Source organism: Nestor notabilis, unplaced genomic scaffold (genome assembly GCF_000696875.1).
Source record: "Nestor notabilis isolate BGI_N333 unplaced genomic scaffold, ASM69687v1 scaffold5526, whole genome shotgun sequence".
In the NCBI taxonomy this organism is placed as follows: Eukaryota; Metazoa; Chordata; class Aves; order Psittaciformes; family Psittacidae; genus Nestor; species Nestor notabilis.
In genome coordinates this window covers 96,085-114,310 of record NW_009934123.1, presented here as the reverse complement: position 1 = coordinate 114,310, position 18,226 = coordinate 96,085, and the positions used below count along the sequence as shown (strand labels likewise).

The 18,226-nt window shown below is 42.0% G+C and overlaps 1 protein-coding gene across 3 annotated transcripts in view; it reads right to left on the bottom strand.

The window, feature by feature from the left end:
* Positions 1 to 18,226, bottom strand: part of MICAL3 (microtubule associated monooxygenase, calponin and LIM domain containing 3) — a 105,207-nt gene that overhangs the window by 23,224 nt on the left and 63,757 nt on the right. For 2 of the 3 annotated variants that reach the window (XM_010017169.1, XM_010017168.1), the window contains exons 20-28: positions 17,046 to 17,266; positions 15,835 to 15,924; positions 12,677 to 12,814; positions 10,487 to 10,549; positions 7,258 to 7,362; positions 6,517 to 6,648; positions 6,020 to 6,111; positions 2,531 to 4,403; positions 1,504 to 1,598 (exon numbers count right to left, since the gene is read on the bottom strand). In XM_010017169.1, the coding sequence (XP_010015471.1) occupies positions 1,504 to 1,598; positions 2,531 to 4,403; positions 6,020 to 6,111; positions 6,517 to 6,648; positions 7,258 to 7,362; positions 10,487 to 10,549; positions 12,677 to 12,814; positions 15,835 to 15,924; positions 17,046 to 17,266 (2,809 nt within the window). The remainder of the gene's footprint in view (positions 1 to 1,503; positions 1,599 to 2,530; positions 4,404 to 6,019; positions 6,112 to 6,516; positions 6,649 to 7,257; positions 7,363 to 10,486; positions 10,550 to 12,676; positions 12,815 to 15,834; positions 15,925 to 17,045; positions 17,267 to 18,226) is intronic. The other variant, XM_010017170.1, reaches the window with a different exon arrangement.

The following is an 18,226-nucleotide window of genomic DNA, read 5'->3' as shown; positions in this document are numbered from 1 at the left end:
CAGAAAATTCCTACTTACTTCATCAACTCCTTCCACTAGCCTTAAGTTCATTAGTTATTCTAGTTCATTCCAGTATATATACATAAGAAACACCATTAGACTCTGGGAAGACCTTAGAGCAGCTTCCAGTGCCTAAAGGGGGCCTACAGGAAATCTGGAGAGAGGATTTTTACAAGGGAATGTAGTGACAGAACAAGGGTGAGTGGCTTTAAACTGACAGAGGGTATATCTAGATTAGATATTAGGAAGAAGTTCTCTACTATGAGGGTGGTGAGGCACTGGCACAGGTTGCCCAGAGAAGCTGTGGCTGCCCCATCCCTGGCAGTGTTCAAGGCCAGCTTGGACACAGGGGCTTGGAGCAACCTGGTCTAGTGGAAGGTGTCCCTGCGCATGGCAGGGGGGTTGGAACCAGGAAGGCCCTTCCAACCCAAACCATTCTATGATTCTATAAATGTATTTTTCTCTCTAGGATTTTATGGAGACCCACCGGTGTTTCCTTTTTCTTCCTCATTAACTTCCTTAAAGCACCATTTAGAGAGAAACTATTTTGGCTAGAAAGCCATTGATACGTCTTATGGTATGACGTTACAGCAATAACTAGGGAAGGTTGGTCAGAAACAATAAACAGCTCTCTCAGAAGAAGGAGAGTTGATACCAGACCACACTGGAATAAGAACACCAGGCCAAGATCAACCCTTGTATACTGGCATTTCATAGGGGCTCACTAGTATGTATTTCATCTTAACAGTCATTATCTGCACACAGAGACATATAGAAATACTCAGCAATTGACTCTGATCTTAAAGGTCTTTTCCAACCTAAATGATCCTATGATTCTAAGTCCTCAAATAAAACAGGGACGGAATGAAAGAAAGAGCTGATGGGTCATCAGGGTATTAATTCAGACTGTACACATCCTCTTCTCCCAGGAAAAATAAGCAAACCTGCATGAGTTGAAGCACTGCAGCCTGCAGCTTACCTCTTAGTTGATGATCTGTCTTGACTATGCTTTTGATGTATGCAAAAATACATTCCTGTCTGTAGTTTGCTTGGAATTCTACCTCTTCAAGCTATATTGAAGAGGCTGGTAAAACAACATCCTAAAATCAACCCTTACTAAAAGTGACAACTATCTATCTCATTATTATCTTTTTGCCGTAACACTAAACCAGTGAAATTTACTCTTCTGACAATAAATGTGTGTTTTCTGCAGATCATGGGCATGCTCACAACAGGGACAAAATACACTATTCTGATTGCAGTATTTTTTATAAAATAATGTCAGTGAGACAACAGATCTGTCATATAATAACAGCAGGGAATAGCTTGCAGTTGTGAAACCAAGTGAAACCAACTTATTGTAGGCAGAACAGTCAGCCAACTTACAGGAAAGCCTGTTCCATGGAAAAAACAGTAAACCCAACAAAATTAATCATCCAAGTTTCTGAGCCTCTGATCTGCACAATGCCAGATCCATCTCAAATGTATTTCTCATCTGCCTACCTCTCGCTTGGATTTCTGGGAGGAGCGTTCCAGAATATCATCACTGGAGAGGTCGGAGTCCTCTGAGAAACTCAGGTGTTGACGGAGCTGCAAATCTGAGAAGCCAGGAATGAGAAAGGGAAGTTAGAGAATCGGTGACTATTCTTTCTATCAACATTTCTGAATTCAGTTGCAAGTTGTTTGATTGAGCTCCGGAAATACTTAGTTCTTTTATGGCAGTCTCAGTTGCTTTGCCTAGGACTACAGAGCAATCAGAGAAGCACTGATCCACTGATCAATATTAGTTAGAATTCTAAGAAAGCATCACTTTCTGCAAATGCTGTTAAAAATAATCGTCATGATGCTCTCTTTGTACTGTATCAACGCTCTTACAATATAGATAGCACTTGGATGATAGCAGCTGGCACTATTTTGCCTATTTCTACAAGGCCAGAGAAATGTAACATGCTCACTTTCGACCATATTTATGGCTAACTTATTCACTGTATCACAAGTTGCCATCAAACATCTCCACCTGCATCTGATGGCATGTGAGAGATTTACATGAGGCTGTAGAATCCCCACTTCACTTATCAGCAGACAGTTGCCAGATCACTGAGAACAGAGGAGTAACTGCATCTCTGCAGTCTTCAGCATCCATGGAGCCAAGTTGAAAGAAAGAGAACAGACCACCCAAGGAAAAGATGATGAATAGATTTAAAATAGAGATGAAATGTCACAAACAACTGATTACAACAAACAGTGCTTATTTCCCAAATCGGTCTAAGGCAGAAAACAGATATGCCTTGTATATATAAAGAGTGAACCTTTTATTTAAGTATCTGTTTTTTCAGTAGCCTATCACCTACTTCTGTCAATATGCAAACACATAATTCTAGTCATTAGCACTTTTCCTGATCTGCCCATTTGATGCTGGGGAGCAGTGTCATTCAGCACAGCAGCTCAATGACAAAGTAAGCCAAACTTACTGTCAAGGATACCTAGCTGTAGGTAAAGTACACAGTGTGGAGGCACAGATCTACTATACCTGCAGCTATGATCAGCGGAGAAGCTTTGTGCTTGCCAGAATCCACAGTGGCACTGCTTGAGGGAGTACTTGGGCAGGATTTGTCATCAGTCTTCTTCTTCTTGTCTTTTTTATACCCAGAGAAAACAGACTTCCACAACGACCTAGGCTTTGCTGCTTCCTCTGTCCCACCACTAGATTTGTCAGAAAGCCTGCTGTCATTTTTGGATTTCTTCTCCTTTTTGTTCTTACGAGGGGAGAAAAGAGAAGTTCTTTTTTTACTCTTCCCACTGGAGCCTTCTGAAGAGGTGACAGACCCTTCAGGTCCAGCCATATCAGCAGCAGGAGTGGAGAACTTCTCACCAGCACCATCATGCTTTCGTGTTGATCCCTCTGCTATTTTCAAAGCCAGATGTTTTGGAGATTCATAAAACAACTCTTTGGTCTTCAAGGGCATAGAAGATGCCTTTCGTGCCCTTGTGGTCCCAGCAGCAGTAACTGCAGCCATCTCCATATCTTTCATCTTACACAACTGTTTAGCCATGGCATCCCGCAGTGCTTGGCTCTTGACAGACTTCTCTCTGGCTCTCATTCGTTCTTCAGCAAGCTCCTTGGCCTCCACAGAAATTTCAGGCAACACTCGCTTCCTTAAGTTAACCCCTCCTTCCATTGAGGGTGGGCCACCATTTTCTTTGACCAAGGGCAAAAGGCATGGTTTCTCTGGCCTTGGCCTACTGGTAGGAGGTGTAAAGAACTTCTCATGAAGGCTTGAGTCCTCTGTCCTGTCATCATATGTGTCTTCTACATCATCAGCAAACGGAATCTCATCCACACTCTCGGCAAAAGACTTCCGCACGTCGTCTTTTTTGGCCTGGCTTGACTCTTTGGCAGCAGAGGTCGGCTCGTGGTGCGGGGGAACAGGGGGTGTTGATGCTGGTGTTGGAGGTGACCTGGCTTCAACCTCATTCTGCCAGACTGCTTGATGCCTCTTTCTACGCAAAGTGGCTGGTTCTTCTCCCTGAGGAGGTGGTGGTGGCGGACTTGATGGAGGAGTAAGCATGGTAGAGTCAGAAGTGTTGAAGCTCTGGCTAGCCATAGTTCTCATGTTAGATGAGCTCTCCTGAAGGCCAAGTCCAGAACTGCTGGATACATCTCTTACTTCACTGGAACTCCTTAACTCTTTTTCTGATGGAGATTTTGGAGTGAGCAGAGAAATCTGCTCATTTTCTAACTTGGACAGTGCCTGTCGCCTTGGGGCAGGCTGGGGTTTCACAAGATGGATCCTTTCATCCCCTGAAATCTTCTCGCTATTAAAAGTCTTCAGAGGAGTTGTCTCAAGGGCAGATACATTAAAGTTCATCTCTGAGCGTTTGTTTCTGTCTACTGGGGTGAGCCCTAAGCTCCTCCGGATTTCAGCGCTCTTCATCCAGAACTCTTCTACAAGGTTACTCCGTTTCAGGGCTTCTTCTGCAGTGGTAGGGCTCCCCAGTTTTTCTACCTCACTATCCTGCCCCCTGAAGACTAGTTTGGCTAAAGGAGTAGACGTTAAGGCTGGGACAGGTTGGAAGCATACTGGAGGCTCCACTGGGGATGGAATGGATGTTTCAGCAGAAGGCAAAGGCTGGGAACAGATGGGCGTTTGAGCAGACACTGCAGATGAAGCCAGTGTTGGTGATGCTGGCTGAGACTCTGCTAGTGATGCAGATGCAATGGCTTCTGGTGATGCAACTGGCTGGGATAACACTGGTGATGGTGGCACCAGAGGGCTCCTAACTTTCCTGTCTTTGGGAATTTCATCCTTTGGTCCTTCTTCAAGAAGGAATGGCTCAGGAAAGAAGCGTGCCTCTGGAGATTTTATTGCACGGCATACTTCAGCCAGGGGATCTTTTATATCCTACAAAAAATGAAACCCAGAAATATTAATAGTCAGTAGGCACATTAGAATACTGGTCCTGTTTTGTTTTGGTTTTCCTTTTTCTTCCCTTTTTTCTGTTTTCCCCTCTTTTAACAAAGTTAGCAATAAGGAAGGCATCCAAGAATCAAAATAGGAAAACCCCCACACATAGCATCCCATGTGCAGGCCTGGAACATCACTTAGGATTTCTCATCAGGTCTCATTCATTTTTCTGCCCCACTGTATAAACTGTCCTTTGTAGGTGACAACAAGGCAAATTTAATTTTTGGATTAAACCCAGTAATCTAAATTCCAGAATTCTGTCTCTATCTTTTCCTGCTCTCCCTTCGAATCTCCAACTCTTACATACTGTGGTGGTGCCTCATCTCAGACAGATCTGATGCACATCTCTCCAAGCTCTGATCAATATAGCACCTTCTGGTGGCTAGCATCTGCTGTAACGTTTTCTTAAAGCAAGGGGTGCTTTCTCTGTTTAGAGTAAAAATTTCCCTGCCCCTTAATTGTCTGACAAGTCTTGGTTTTCATCTATATCCAGATTATCATATTACTCAGTAGCACAATTCACTGACTCTTCTGATATTATTCTTTCCAATAGCATCTTTTGCACCAGCTTTCTTCTGAATGTAGACAGTTTGGTGTAATGGGCACATGAGCACTAAAGCATGAACCTACCTATCTGTGTGCTTATATGACACGCATTAAACACCCAGGTCCGAGTACTGCATTTATGCACTGTCCTGATACAAGCAGTAACTAAGTCCAACAGAATCATTAGATAGTGCTGAAAAAAGAAATCAAAAAATCCAACCCCTTAATTTTAACAGAAAGTGAATGTGGTCGGTGATGGCTGCCAACAAACCAGCCTTATCCCATAATGTGGCCATTGTAAAAGTAAACCGGTTTATGACACAACTCTCTAGGATAAAGTCTAATCCTTCAGTAATTCCTTAAAAAGAAACACTTGAGAAGGAAAAATTTGAACATTTTAAGGGTCATATACTTCCTGATCTTACACACCAGTAGCTGGAAGCACCACAGTACACTTGCATGTGGACTCCAGGGCTGACAACATCACAGCACGTCATTGACATGTCTCACATCCCTAAGATGAACTATGTTTTTACTCTGGAATAAATAAGTATTGCTTTAATTACTACTAAGTTATACAAATATAATTTTGAATTGCAACTATACAGAATCCACTTTTGTACAGAAAATATAGTCAAACAAGGACAAACTGGAAACACCTTGCTTATGGCTCCCCTCATTCATTGTGTCTATCTCTTGTTAAGTGCACACTGAAATTAAAATATCCTGTAGAATTCTTTCTGGGGCTTTGTCATGAGAACTTGCGTGACTGTGACAGAGCCACTACACACTGAAGATAGTACATTACAGTATACACATATAGTAGTACACTACAAGATAGTATATCATTTAAACCTAAATGAAGTCAGATTTCAAGATGAACAACAAATTATAGAGACAGGAAAGGAGGAAAGCACGGTGCTGTTAGCCCTCATTAGTTTATCCAACAAACTGTTCTACTGAACTACACATAGTAAGCAGAAAACTCCACAGATTCCCCTTCTTACCTCTGCTTGTTTTGCTTTGGGACTATCAACTGGAGACAGAGGAAGAACAGTGTCACTAGGTGACTGGATAGGGATGGATGGCTTGCATGGATCTAGGGATAGCAAAAACATTTCCAAACACACATGAGACTGCTAATATTCTTTTTTTTTTTACTGTTACACACAGCAAGTGGTGACAAATTTCTCAGCTTTTTTTAAATTCTAGATTAGACATCTGGAACATAGATAAACATTTTTAAATATCAAAAATGGTACAAGGTTTTTAACATAAAAGCTTCAACAAGAGAAATCAGCTGGATGGGTTCTCACACTTCAGGAAGCTGCAGCTAACAGATTCAGAACATTCTTCTCAAAATGGTAATGCAAGCACATACCTTGCCACTGAGAGCAGTGAGATGGTGCAAATGCAAGAGACTATGTCCTCTTAAATCTAACACATGTATAGACTACCTCAAATGCAACTAGAATCATTCAAACACTGGTGGGAAAGCTATTACCTTCTGTCACACTGCAAGAAGCACCTTCTGCTTCTTCTTCATCTTCTTCATCTTCAGAGACTTTTAGTTCTGGCTCTTCTGTGCCACCTTGATGTAAGCGAAACTCCGCTTCTGCATCAGATGGGATGTCATCTGATCACAGGTGAAAAAAAGGGAGGAAAAAACCCAAGAAGTATTGGATACAAGTCCATCAGGATCTCTATTATCCAAAAATCTTTCATAATCCTTTCCTTCTGTTCACATGGTGCTAATCACTTTCAGAACCTGAAACGTTTCAATCCTTTTTTTCGTGTGCTAATTAGAGTAATTTAAGCAGTAAATGATGGATTATTAGTACAAATAACTAAATTAGTAACTGAAGTCATAACCTTACCAGTTTTCTGGAAAATTTTCCATGTTTTCTGGCATATGCAGATCATTTTACACTAGCAAGGGAAGACTTTTTGCATAATATCGTGGGCTCTTCATAAATTTACTTCTGTTTCTGTTATGCAGCAGGATTAGTACTGAATATGGACACAAAGCAAGCCTTCTAGTTAGCAGATGGTGAGAGGACACAAATTTATTCTAAACCCTACAGTTTCTTTTTGTCCTTCACTCCTGGTTCCCACATGACTATTGAAATAGCCCCCCAGCACCACTGAAAATAAGATCAGGTTTAACTACCCTCATACAAAGCATTTTCTGACAGTAAAATTCTGTTCACACAACAGGTTTAAATGATGCACAGTGGTACCCTACCGTCATCCAGCTCTGCACCCGTGTCTCCCTCTTCACCTGCCTGCCCTTCTGTGTCTGCAGGCTCTGTGCCCAGCTCATCCTCCACATCATTATCCTCACATGGAGCTAGAATATATTCAAATATTGAGGGGAAAAAAGGAGAAGAAAAAAAACACTATACAGTGAAAAGGTTCTACATTGAACTGTACCAATGGCTTATAGTTGACGTATTTATTAATTTCTGCCAAAACAAGAAATCCTGAAATGTGTCACCTGGAAAGCCATCTACGGTGAAATGATACTTCCAGACTCCAACAAATCAAGGAATGCCCTAGGGAGTCTCCAAGGTTCCATGTGCACTTAAAGCAGCCAGGGCTTTTCTGAGCAACAAGCCTTGTGCAAAATTAAACAAGGAGGGGACTGGGAGGACATCAAACCAGAATAAAGTTTACTGTTCTTCCAGGAAGATTATTATTTTCTTTACCACAGCAGAACAGTCACTATCACTTTATAGCATATGTGTATTGGGTGAAAACTGAAATCTCACGATGTACAACTGTTCATCTTTAAATTGTAACAGGCTTTTGAGGGTGTAAGTCAAAGACAGAGTCTACCTCTGTGATTGATCATTATTACATTTGGAAACTGTTTAACTCTGTGCGGGGTCTAAAAGACTTGTTATGCTGTACCAGTAACTAGGACACAAACTAATTGAGATATTTAAAGTGAATAAAAAGATGTATTCAAAACTTTCAGTTACAAATCAGAATTTGATTTGCTGAGTCAAAATAAAGAAAAGATTCTTGAGTTTATAACTCTGAAAAGGGCATCTGGCATTACTACTTGTGACAGGATTCAATTACAGGAGGAGAGAGAAGACTGTGGGGTCTAAATTTCATTACTAAATGATACTTGTTAAAAACAATAAACCTTATGACACCTTGTCCCATCTCCTGCTATGGATGATTGTGCTTAACTTTTTTTCGTTAAGCATTTTTGTAAAACAATTTAAACATACAAAAAAGCAAGCACTTCCAGGGTTGTGGGGGTTTTGCATAGTAGAATCAGTCAACTACATTTTTAGATTGTGCAGTGAGTTAGCATCAATTCGTGTTCGACAACATGCAGACATTTAACTCTGTTGTATGTCCTACTGCAAATGCATACACAGTCAGCATGTATTATTAAGCACCATGTTTGCTAATTATGCACACAGGATATGGTCCTGTAACAATGATAACAGATGTATTTATAACCTTCTTTGTTGCACCTATATGAGGAAACTAAGCAGTGCAAGTCTCTAGACCTGAATGCATACAGTGTCATGTTATTATCTTTAGGAGGGCTCCTGGCATGGCCCCCTGCAGTTAGTTCCCATGGTAGGGTGAGAGGCTGTTTCCAACAGGCAGTCCAAATGCCGCCTCCCGATTCTGTAGCCTAAGGGAGTGATTCATGCTGCGCCAGCTTTCTCCTGCGTCAGGGAACAGGTCCTGATCTTTTTTGTTAACTAGTGACAATGTGAAATGGTTGGAACCATTTCTGTGCTTAGCATCGCTAATTAAGACAATCCTGAAAACAAACCAACCCTCCCTAAAATTGAGGTCGTCCAGCCTCTCCTCTAATACAGGTTTCTGTTTATTTCAAAACACAGCCTTCAGTGGGTGGTTTGTCTTCTTCCTCCAACCAGAGAATTTATCTTTACCATGCTTTTCCATTTGTAGTACTAAGAAAGATAAACATATGGGCTAGTTTATTTTGTCAACTACTGTGAAAAGGCAGTTACTCTTACATGTGATAAAGCACTGGCCTATTCTCTTACATCAGAGGCTTATAAAATCCAGGCTCTTATGGATGTGGAGCATAGGAGACTGAATCACATGGCAAAGGCTGGACTGCTCACAGGGGCATTTACAAATCTAGTGAACAAAACCAGTGCCCCAGTCTGATTGTTGGTTGGGTATATAGTAGCTTATGTTATTTTGGAAAGAATAATGTCATGGGATGGTTTTATGGTAGCAGCAAATGTGAGTACTTGCAAAAATGTAACTCTGATGTTAGAAATATCTGATACCGCTATGTGTATGTGTGTCTCCAGATCCAGAAACCATGAACTGACGTGACACATACAAGGAATGTTGGAGAGAGGGGAGAAAGCCAGTTCTTGAATAGGTTTGTACATAAAACTTCACAGATGATTACAGATGCATAAATAAATAACAACTTGGTGCAAGGGTGGATCCCACTGAGGGGCATGGAGAGTTTGCAGGTGATTCATTATACTATACATATACTGTGCATATACGTATATGCAATGAGGAAAAGGAGCAAGAGGCCAAAAGCTGTCACACAATAACTCAGAAGCTACACACTATGGCAGCCAGAAACTGGGATCAGCACTTGGTTCATATCAGCTAGCAGCCGTAAGCAGACTGCATCATGTGCAGACACCTTGTAAACACTGCTGCCTTTGCAAAGCAGCAGCAGAAGCAAAGTTCTAGAGCCAAGCTAGCTATTCTGACGTACCAAAGCAACAACTACCCAGCCACAAACTACTGCTGTTCCACTGGTTTCAATGCCTTCACTGCTTTAGGCAAATTTACATCCTTACTCTAATCCTAGAATCTTCATGCTCATTGGTTTTGTAATAGAGCTTAGAGGACCACATAAAAAAGGCAGCTGAGTTCTACCATCCTCCAACTTTCCTGAGGCTTTCCTAAGTAATGTGAACCCCGAGTCAAAGGAGACACAACAGCCATCACTATTCCCAAAGATCCCAGCTTCAACCTTATTCTTCTTTCTTGTTTTCTTCACCAGGTAACTACAGTTTGCAGTTGCTACAGAGAACTACAATTGCTTTAAAGTATTCTCTGTCAATCATTCAACTGCAAGAAAGCCCCAGGTTCTTTTAGTCAAGGAGCTAGGGAAAGAATAACCAGTCCAGTCTCCAGTTTACGAAGCAAATGGAAGCACTCAACTAGATTCTTCCTTCTACATGATTATTCCCAAGATAACCTCTCTGTTTGGCCTGCCTTCAGGAGGGTTACAACAATGTTGAGTTCATGCAAGAATGGACTACCTGAGCAAGGTGTGCATGCACACTCCCCCTTCCTCCCTCCCTCCACGTCCAGTCATGCAGTAGCGACAGGGCTGTAAGTTCCAGGGTTAAAGTACCAGCTCAGCTGCTGAAGGCATGGAGAAGAGACGGGCAGGGTTATTGTGCATTGGAATACATAGAACATCACCAAACTACCTCCAGGGACCGTCTCCAGCCACGCCTGTACCGCCTCATGGCGTACGGAGGGAAGGTCGGATGCTGAATTTAAAAAACAATAAATTGTAAGAAATCAAAATTAGACCATCAGTAAGTGTCTAAAACAGAAGAGTGACAGAGGGAAACGTTTCAGTAGCAAACACAGGAATAAAACCTATGAGATGTTAAAACCACAGATTCCAGGCTTGGAATTTAAATTGAGATAACATACTCAGAAAGCCTAATCTTTTTCTAGGAGCTGTAATGTTAGAGAAAATACAGATGGCAAAGTGAGATGGGCTGCAGCACTGCTGTACTCCACCTGAAACTCTGCAGAGGAGGGAAACTAAGAGACAAAAGAGCTGAGCAACAAGAGAAAGGCAGTCCTAATAGGCATCCCAGAACCTGTGCTACCCAGGTGCGAATGCCAGCAGGCAAAAAGCAGCACCCAAAGCAGAATGAGAGTATTATCACACTATCCCAGGCTTTTCCAACAAACCCCATCGCCACTGCTGCAGAAGGGTTCTCCAGACATCCTGCATCACAAAATACAGCTCACCCAGGAACAAGTCTGTCTATTAAATTCAGGCTGAAAACTTACAGCACATCCACAAGTACGTGGATATGGGGCATATAGTGACAGCCCTTTGAAAAACCAAACTGCTGATACACCTGCACACACCTGTACTGTTGTATGACAAAGTAATTGAAGCAGCTAATCGATCAATCAGGATTGTCCCAGTTTTCCCCAGTTTTAGGGGAAGGCAAGGAAATACTGCCTTCCTTCCCAAAGGAAGTTCGAAAGACCACAAAATCTATTTTGGAAGGATCATCTTTTTCTGGCTGCTGTATTATGGAAAAGTAGTAATCAGAAAATACAAATAGAAAGGAAAAATTAGAAACTAGACATACAGACCCTCAAGCAGAGGCTAAAGTAATCTTAATTGTAGCGAGCTTAAGAAACATTAAGCAACTGCTGTAGAATACTGAATGTTACAGACTGCTGAACATCGCCTATTTTGTGGTTTCAGTGGGAAGGAAACATCCGTCTCTTATTTGTATGGGGCACATTTCACACCGGAAACCCAGTGCATTCTACAAACTGCAATTATAAGCACAGACAAAGTGACCTGTAACAAGTTGGATCAGGGTTAAAAGACCAAGCCAAGCATCTAGAACTACCAGGAAAAGAGAATTATCTGGAACAGAATATGACCTGGTAACATGGGGTAAAGCCCTAGGCTTTTTTAATAGAGATCAGTCATTAACTTAATTTCACATCTGCTGTAAAAGTACGCTTCCCACAGCATACTTACTGCCTCTACAATTCTGGCACAATGGTTAAAGACTCTGAGAGAAGACCACTATTCATCAACTGCATGGTTAAGTCTAGGCTTCTGCTCAGGTGAAGTACCTAAGACATAATGTCACAGTTTAACCTCAGCTGGCAGCTAAGGACACATACTTGAGACACACTAGAATAAAGTCAGCAGGTCTGCTGGAAGGTGCTTACAAAAGAACTAGACTATTGGCATTTTCCCCTTCCAAAGTTTTCCTTTATGTAACTAGCAACTCAAAAAGGTCACACCTCACTTCAGAAAACAGATATACTACCAGATCTTACATACAGGGAGTCAAAACCACCACTGATCAGATTTGCAAGCCCTTTGAATCCCACCATTCCCTACTAATACCAGATACAGTTAAACACTTCAAAAAGCAGCAGCAGAGAATCATGCCCAGTAGAGAAGCTGGCCCTGTTCAATCTTGCTGTAGTAGCCACACAACATAGTCCTTCAGCTTTCCCTAAAGCAGCACAGAGCCCTCACTGCCACAGAAAGCACAGCTAACCCTAAAGGTATCCCTAAAGTCAGTAACTGAGGGCTGATTGCCAGCACTATCAGATCACGCGTGTAGTGATGAAAAATGCTATGGAGTCTAAAGCACACAGACAAATGGGTCAGAAGTCACACCACCATGGAGCAGAGAAAGCAGTCATTTTAAGCAGACACCGACCTGAAAAGGAAAATGTTTAACCAAGTGTAATTTTAGCGTAATTTGTAAGTAGTTCCTTTCAACCACTGCTGCCCCTGCTGAAGTACGCTGCTCTTGAAGGGCCCAGAAGCATCAGAGTTAAACAGCTGCAACTGTGATTCAGGAACCGCTGGTGTTGGGCTTGGGGGAGATTACCTCTGGAGGTGGAGGACTTTGAGGTTGTGACCATTTTTTCCTCCTCCTCTTTTTCACGGATGTGTGTCCAGTGTACATCTGCCAGGATCTCCAGAGGATCAACCGGATTTACAATCTGCTCCAGTCTAAGGTTTCCAGCTAGCAGGAGGAGGGCATGGCATACCAGGTTGCAGGGTGCATGAAGGACAGGGAGGAAAAGATGGGAGAACAGTGGAAAGGAAAGGTAACACATCAGAGGAAAGGAAATAAGAAAAGAAGAAGAGAAAATATTACTGGCTAAGATCAGTTTGCAAGACAGAAAAAAAGCTCAGCATTGTGTGTGCACGCATACACCAATACAGCGCTCCTCATACTTCCCATCAAAGCTGAATAATGCCATTCCAAAGGCAGAGAGATGCTATTAAAAACATCATTGTAGATCCTCTCTATTGCAAGCAGCTTCACTGAAATGAAAAACATTCTCTGGGTGTCCAACAGTATGTGGTATCTAAATACCAATTTATCAAATTTCCAGCTCCTTCAGCCTGTTCATTATGATTATTGTCAAAACCATCTTTCTGTTAAAGGAAAGGGACAATGTGCATTGTAGTTTGATGCACCAAAATAAAAGGTCTCTCATTCCATACTATCAGGGTTAAGCACTCCTTTCTATACTGGGTACGCATTCCTTTGTGAATTCAATTACATGGTGGATCTCAGAGTTTCACTTCTGTGTGTATGTGCGTATACAGGCAAGGGCATACACCCACTCTAGTAATTAAAACACTGTTTACTCCTGCTTTTTTGTACTGACTTGTTCAGGGGTAAATTTCTAAAGAATAACAGCATTTTCATTAGGACTGAGCAGCACACACATCCCCCCCACACTTCCTCAGAAGAGAATTCCTGTCACACAGATTAATTTGTATAAAAGAAATTGCATCACTCCTCAATTATGTGCCTACACAAAGCTCAGCTACCTATGGTGTGTCAAAAGGACCAATGAGTGCTTAAAGCAACAGATAAGCAACTTGTTCAACTGCTCAGAATGCCTTCATTCTACAGGGAGCAGGTGTTCAACATCTGCAAGAGTGGTCTTCAAAAGCAAATGACCTATCCTGAAAGGAAAATGCCCACTTACTTTATAAAGTAGGAAGTCAATTTTCACAACAGCTGGATTACCACTGAGTAGGGCAAAACCATTGTTTCAGCAGTTTAGAACCTCAAAAGCAGTTAGATTTTCAGATGGTGCACTAGTGTTTGAAGGAACCAAGAACCATTAGCAGCATTTAGAGGTCATACTCATATCCTGTGGCCTCGTTTTAACGAAGTTCCTCTTGCCCAGCCATGTTTTCCCCAGACATGACAGGGTGTTTGGGACTTCCGTTTCAGGAATAACTATGTGTGAGATTTGGCATTAAAACTGCAGAAGAAACAGGCAGAAGGAACTGCAGGAAGGACAGAATCACCAGCTGGTCATTCAAGGGGAAAGGGTCCAGACGCACAAACACAAATGCAGAGAGGGATTCACAATTTAGCCAAGTATTTAGCAATTTTATGTCTCTGTTGCCTCATCAGAGTTTTCTGATCAATTAGCACAACCACATGGTCTACCAGAGATACTGGACAACCTGCAGGAACAGGAACCTGAGCTTTTCTCACTCTGTACCAAAGCACTCACATGCAGGCCCCAAGATGAGTAGAGTTAGCACTTGCATCGCCACGCAAAAGTTTGTGTTAAAAGGTTTAGATTTGCCAGCAACGGCTGAGAAGTATATAGTCACTCAGCAAGGCTTGGAAAGAGCAGGTCCCACATGATCTGCATGTTTAAAAATGGATTTCTCTGGGATTTAGACCATCATAACATACACACCCTCAGTTACTCCACAAGTCTCAGGACAGAGGCGTGAGGCTGTCCTGCTTAGGATATGGGTCCTTCTCACCTTTTCCAGTAAATAAATAGCAGCACAGGCAACCACGAAGGACTGCTGCTTGGCTAACAGGCAAATCTGTTTCCTTGAGGTCTAAATGCTCAAGAATTTCAAATGACATCTGGCATGGCCTTCCCAGCTAAGCTTTGCAGGAAGCTGGACATTAATTGCACTCATATTGAAAGGTAGCTTTCCCCTCCTGCTCCACCTTAGCACCTACCAGCAGTTGATAAGCAGCAGAAAGTGTCAATGTTTAATGGAATGAGAAACCATCTGCAAATCAACTCATTAGGAGCCAGGTCTAATGCACACTAGCAACTGCAACAGGAGGAACTTCAGTTATGCTCTTTAGCCATCTTACTAATACTTCTCATTCTTACCATCTGAAAACTTAAATTGGAAAAAATTGTAAAACCTCTTTTTTTTTTTCTTAATTAAAAAAAAAGGTCAGAAGCTAAGCTACAGTGCTACAACCATAAGCTGCAAAATATGCAGTCTAATGGTTACAACCATACGCTGCAAAATATGAGAACTGCATATGCCCTCTTACCTTCAGGAAGGCACCTGGATTTTGCTCTCATGCATTCTGATTCTAATGAACCACATTGAGGGAATAAGGGATTAGCAAACTATTATGACCAAGTGCTTCAAAAAAACTAACCACCAAAAATAAAACATAAGAGAATATATCATGGAAACTAACACAACCAGGTAGATTGGAATGTCAGGTTCATTTTGTGCCCACTATATGACTGCTTGAAAAATCCTGAGGGATCACTGCAGCTTGACTAGCTTCCCCACCAGACTCTCCCCACAGACACACACTCAACAAAGGACAACAACAAAAAAGCAAGTTTGCTGACACAGGCAGTACAAAGGCAGCAATTCCGATGTGTCCATGCGTCTGACATATTATACAGGTGCACTTAGCCTGTGTCTATGGAACAAATCTGAAACTCCTAAAGATGTAGGGGTCAATGTTCACGCATGTTACAGTAACAGACTGTCCAGGCTTTCTAGATATCCTGAGGTACCTGTCAGCTTTATCTTTTTCCTAAAACCAGTGGTAATGTCAGACCTGATACATGGCACTGTGGCCAGGAAATGAAGATGACAACAGCTACTGAATCAGTTTTCAGGGCGCTGGTAAAGCAATTAAATAAAACACAAACTCCTCACGTGGGACCTGCTCTTTAAAACATTTCCCCCTCCTTTGGGGAAATGGAAATGGAGATGGTATACGGGTACCTTTAAATGTACCCGTGTCCTCTTCATTTGAAAGACGTTGAAGCCAGAGGCCTTGCTGCAGCTCGCTCTCCCAAGGGCAATACTCCCCCTCTACAGCAGAGGGAACCACACATCCATATATAACACCAGACACGCATGTACACACACAAGCGATGGAGAGAGAGAAAGAGAGAGAGGACAGAATCAGAAAGAGACACAGTCTGGAAATCCAGCAGCTTCCCATACTCCCGCTGTACTCAAGTGTGTCTGACGAGAAAACCACTTGAATGAAACAATGTCCAAGAACACCATGGTTTAGCAGACTAAACACACAACATGCACGTTAACATACTTAAAAAGCAGTCTTCGCTTCCACAGGCTTCAGTTATGGAGATAGAGCTCCTATGTTGAAAAAGTGGCCAAGCAGCCTCCTGAGCTCATCAACAAAACTGCCGCTAAAACAGAAAAGCTGGACCTCTGCTTACATTAGGCAGCCAAAGACCTTTACAAAGAAGCTCTTTGGAGTCTACGAGTCTTCACAAAAAGGAAACGTGAGTACAAAGACAAGATCAGTGAGAAATTTGGCATGGTGGTGAAACACTGGAAAGGTGTCTATTCTTAGCACAAACTTTGCATTTTGATGTCTGAGACAATCACAGGGGAAGGAGTCTTTGCCTAAGATTTTCCACAGAAATCCCTCAAAGCTGAAATGGGAACCATCTGAACTCCCTGATTTTCAAGACCGTCTTAGTAACTAAAGAGAGCTACGAGCAGCTGCTTCTGGGATGCCCTGATGACAGTTACAGTGGCACGACCCCTTAGCGAGGCACTCTGCAAAACTGAAAACACTGCCTCCACAATGCTTCCAGCTCTTGCTGCCAAAGAACAAAGAACAATTCAAATCCAATTCCCAATAATAATAAAAAACAACAATAAAACAATACAGTGTCACAAAGCTGTGAATTGCACATGTTGGCATGGTGTGTGGGAAGCATATTGTGTTGATACAAGTGTTGTAACTGTCCTGTGGGCAAAGATCTTCTGTATCCACAACGATTTACCTAAAGCTTTCCTGGACAGTAACTCCCTTGGAAATCAAAGCAATAAAGAAGTGAAAGAAGAAGAAAAGTTTTCCAAGGCAAAAATCTTTCTCATTCTGCATGGCAAATACTCAACTCAGTTTTCCCTGCTGTCTAGCAAAAAGGAGGGAAGGACTAATCAATCAGTCTAACCTTCGCTTGACTCCTCATCTTCCTCCTCTTCCTCTTCCTCCTCTTCCTCATCTTCTTTGTCCTCAATCTCATGATTTTTTTTTTTCTTTCCCTTCAGGAGGGCGTGGATACGCACAGCCTCTTTCCATGGCACACCACCCAAGTCTGAAGGAGGTTGCTGAGGCAGCAGTAGTTCATCATCTTCCTCCTCATCTTCCTCCTCCATCTCAGACTCTGAACTACTATAAGGGTTTAGAAAGGAAAAGAAACAATTACTTCATGTTTCTCAGATCAGTTTTAGATCACTGACAAGTTGTTTCAATACATACAAGCCCAAAGCATACGATGGAAACCGTAACACTGATCTTCTGCTTTCAGTATTTCACAGGCAATTTATTGACAGCATTACGGGTGAGCTGCAGTATGCCTTGCCCTGCTTCTTTTAAAGAAGGTGTAGCAGCAGCAAAGTGCTTGCAAAGCCAAGTTCAAATATTTGTGCAGCATTAATTGTTACAGCTCATGACAGTGGAATATGGCAGAAACTATCTTTTCCATAACACAATGCTTTGGATAAACTGGAGCAAGAGTTTTTAGCAGTGTCAGAATGTAGAAAGTCACGTCATTTGATAATGGCAGCTACTGCTAGCATTTTGGATAGCTAAGATGTTTTTGGCACTCGCAAGGTTGATCCACAGAAGGCTATGGGAGTAGAAAGAATACACAACATAACTATCAGGCCAAAGCATACAGCATGTGGGCTGAAGAGAGTCAGAGAAAAAAAAAGTACAGAATTCATGACTTTCCTACATCACAGACAGAACTATAGTATGTATCCAATTAAGTACATAGTGCACATAGCGGCAAGAAACTGTAGGATGCAGGGCAAGGCTCATTACAATAATGAGCTGCTTATTCTTACAGCAAAGTCTAAAACATGCAAAACAGTCAATCATTAGTGCTTTTTAGCAGACATCTCTGTTTAATTCTGACAGTTCCTCAGTGTAAGCAGCAGGGGCAAGAAATGTAACCACCTATACGATGACATTTAATCTAGCTCACTCGTACATGCTGGACTACCTAGAGGTAACTGAGGAGGAAGATGCTTGCATTTGTCACTGGAAAATTAATGTGAACTATAGCTCATCCAGAGAATGTATCTGCAGGGTTAAAAGGTTCTCTTCCTTTGTTTTTCCTTACTAGAT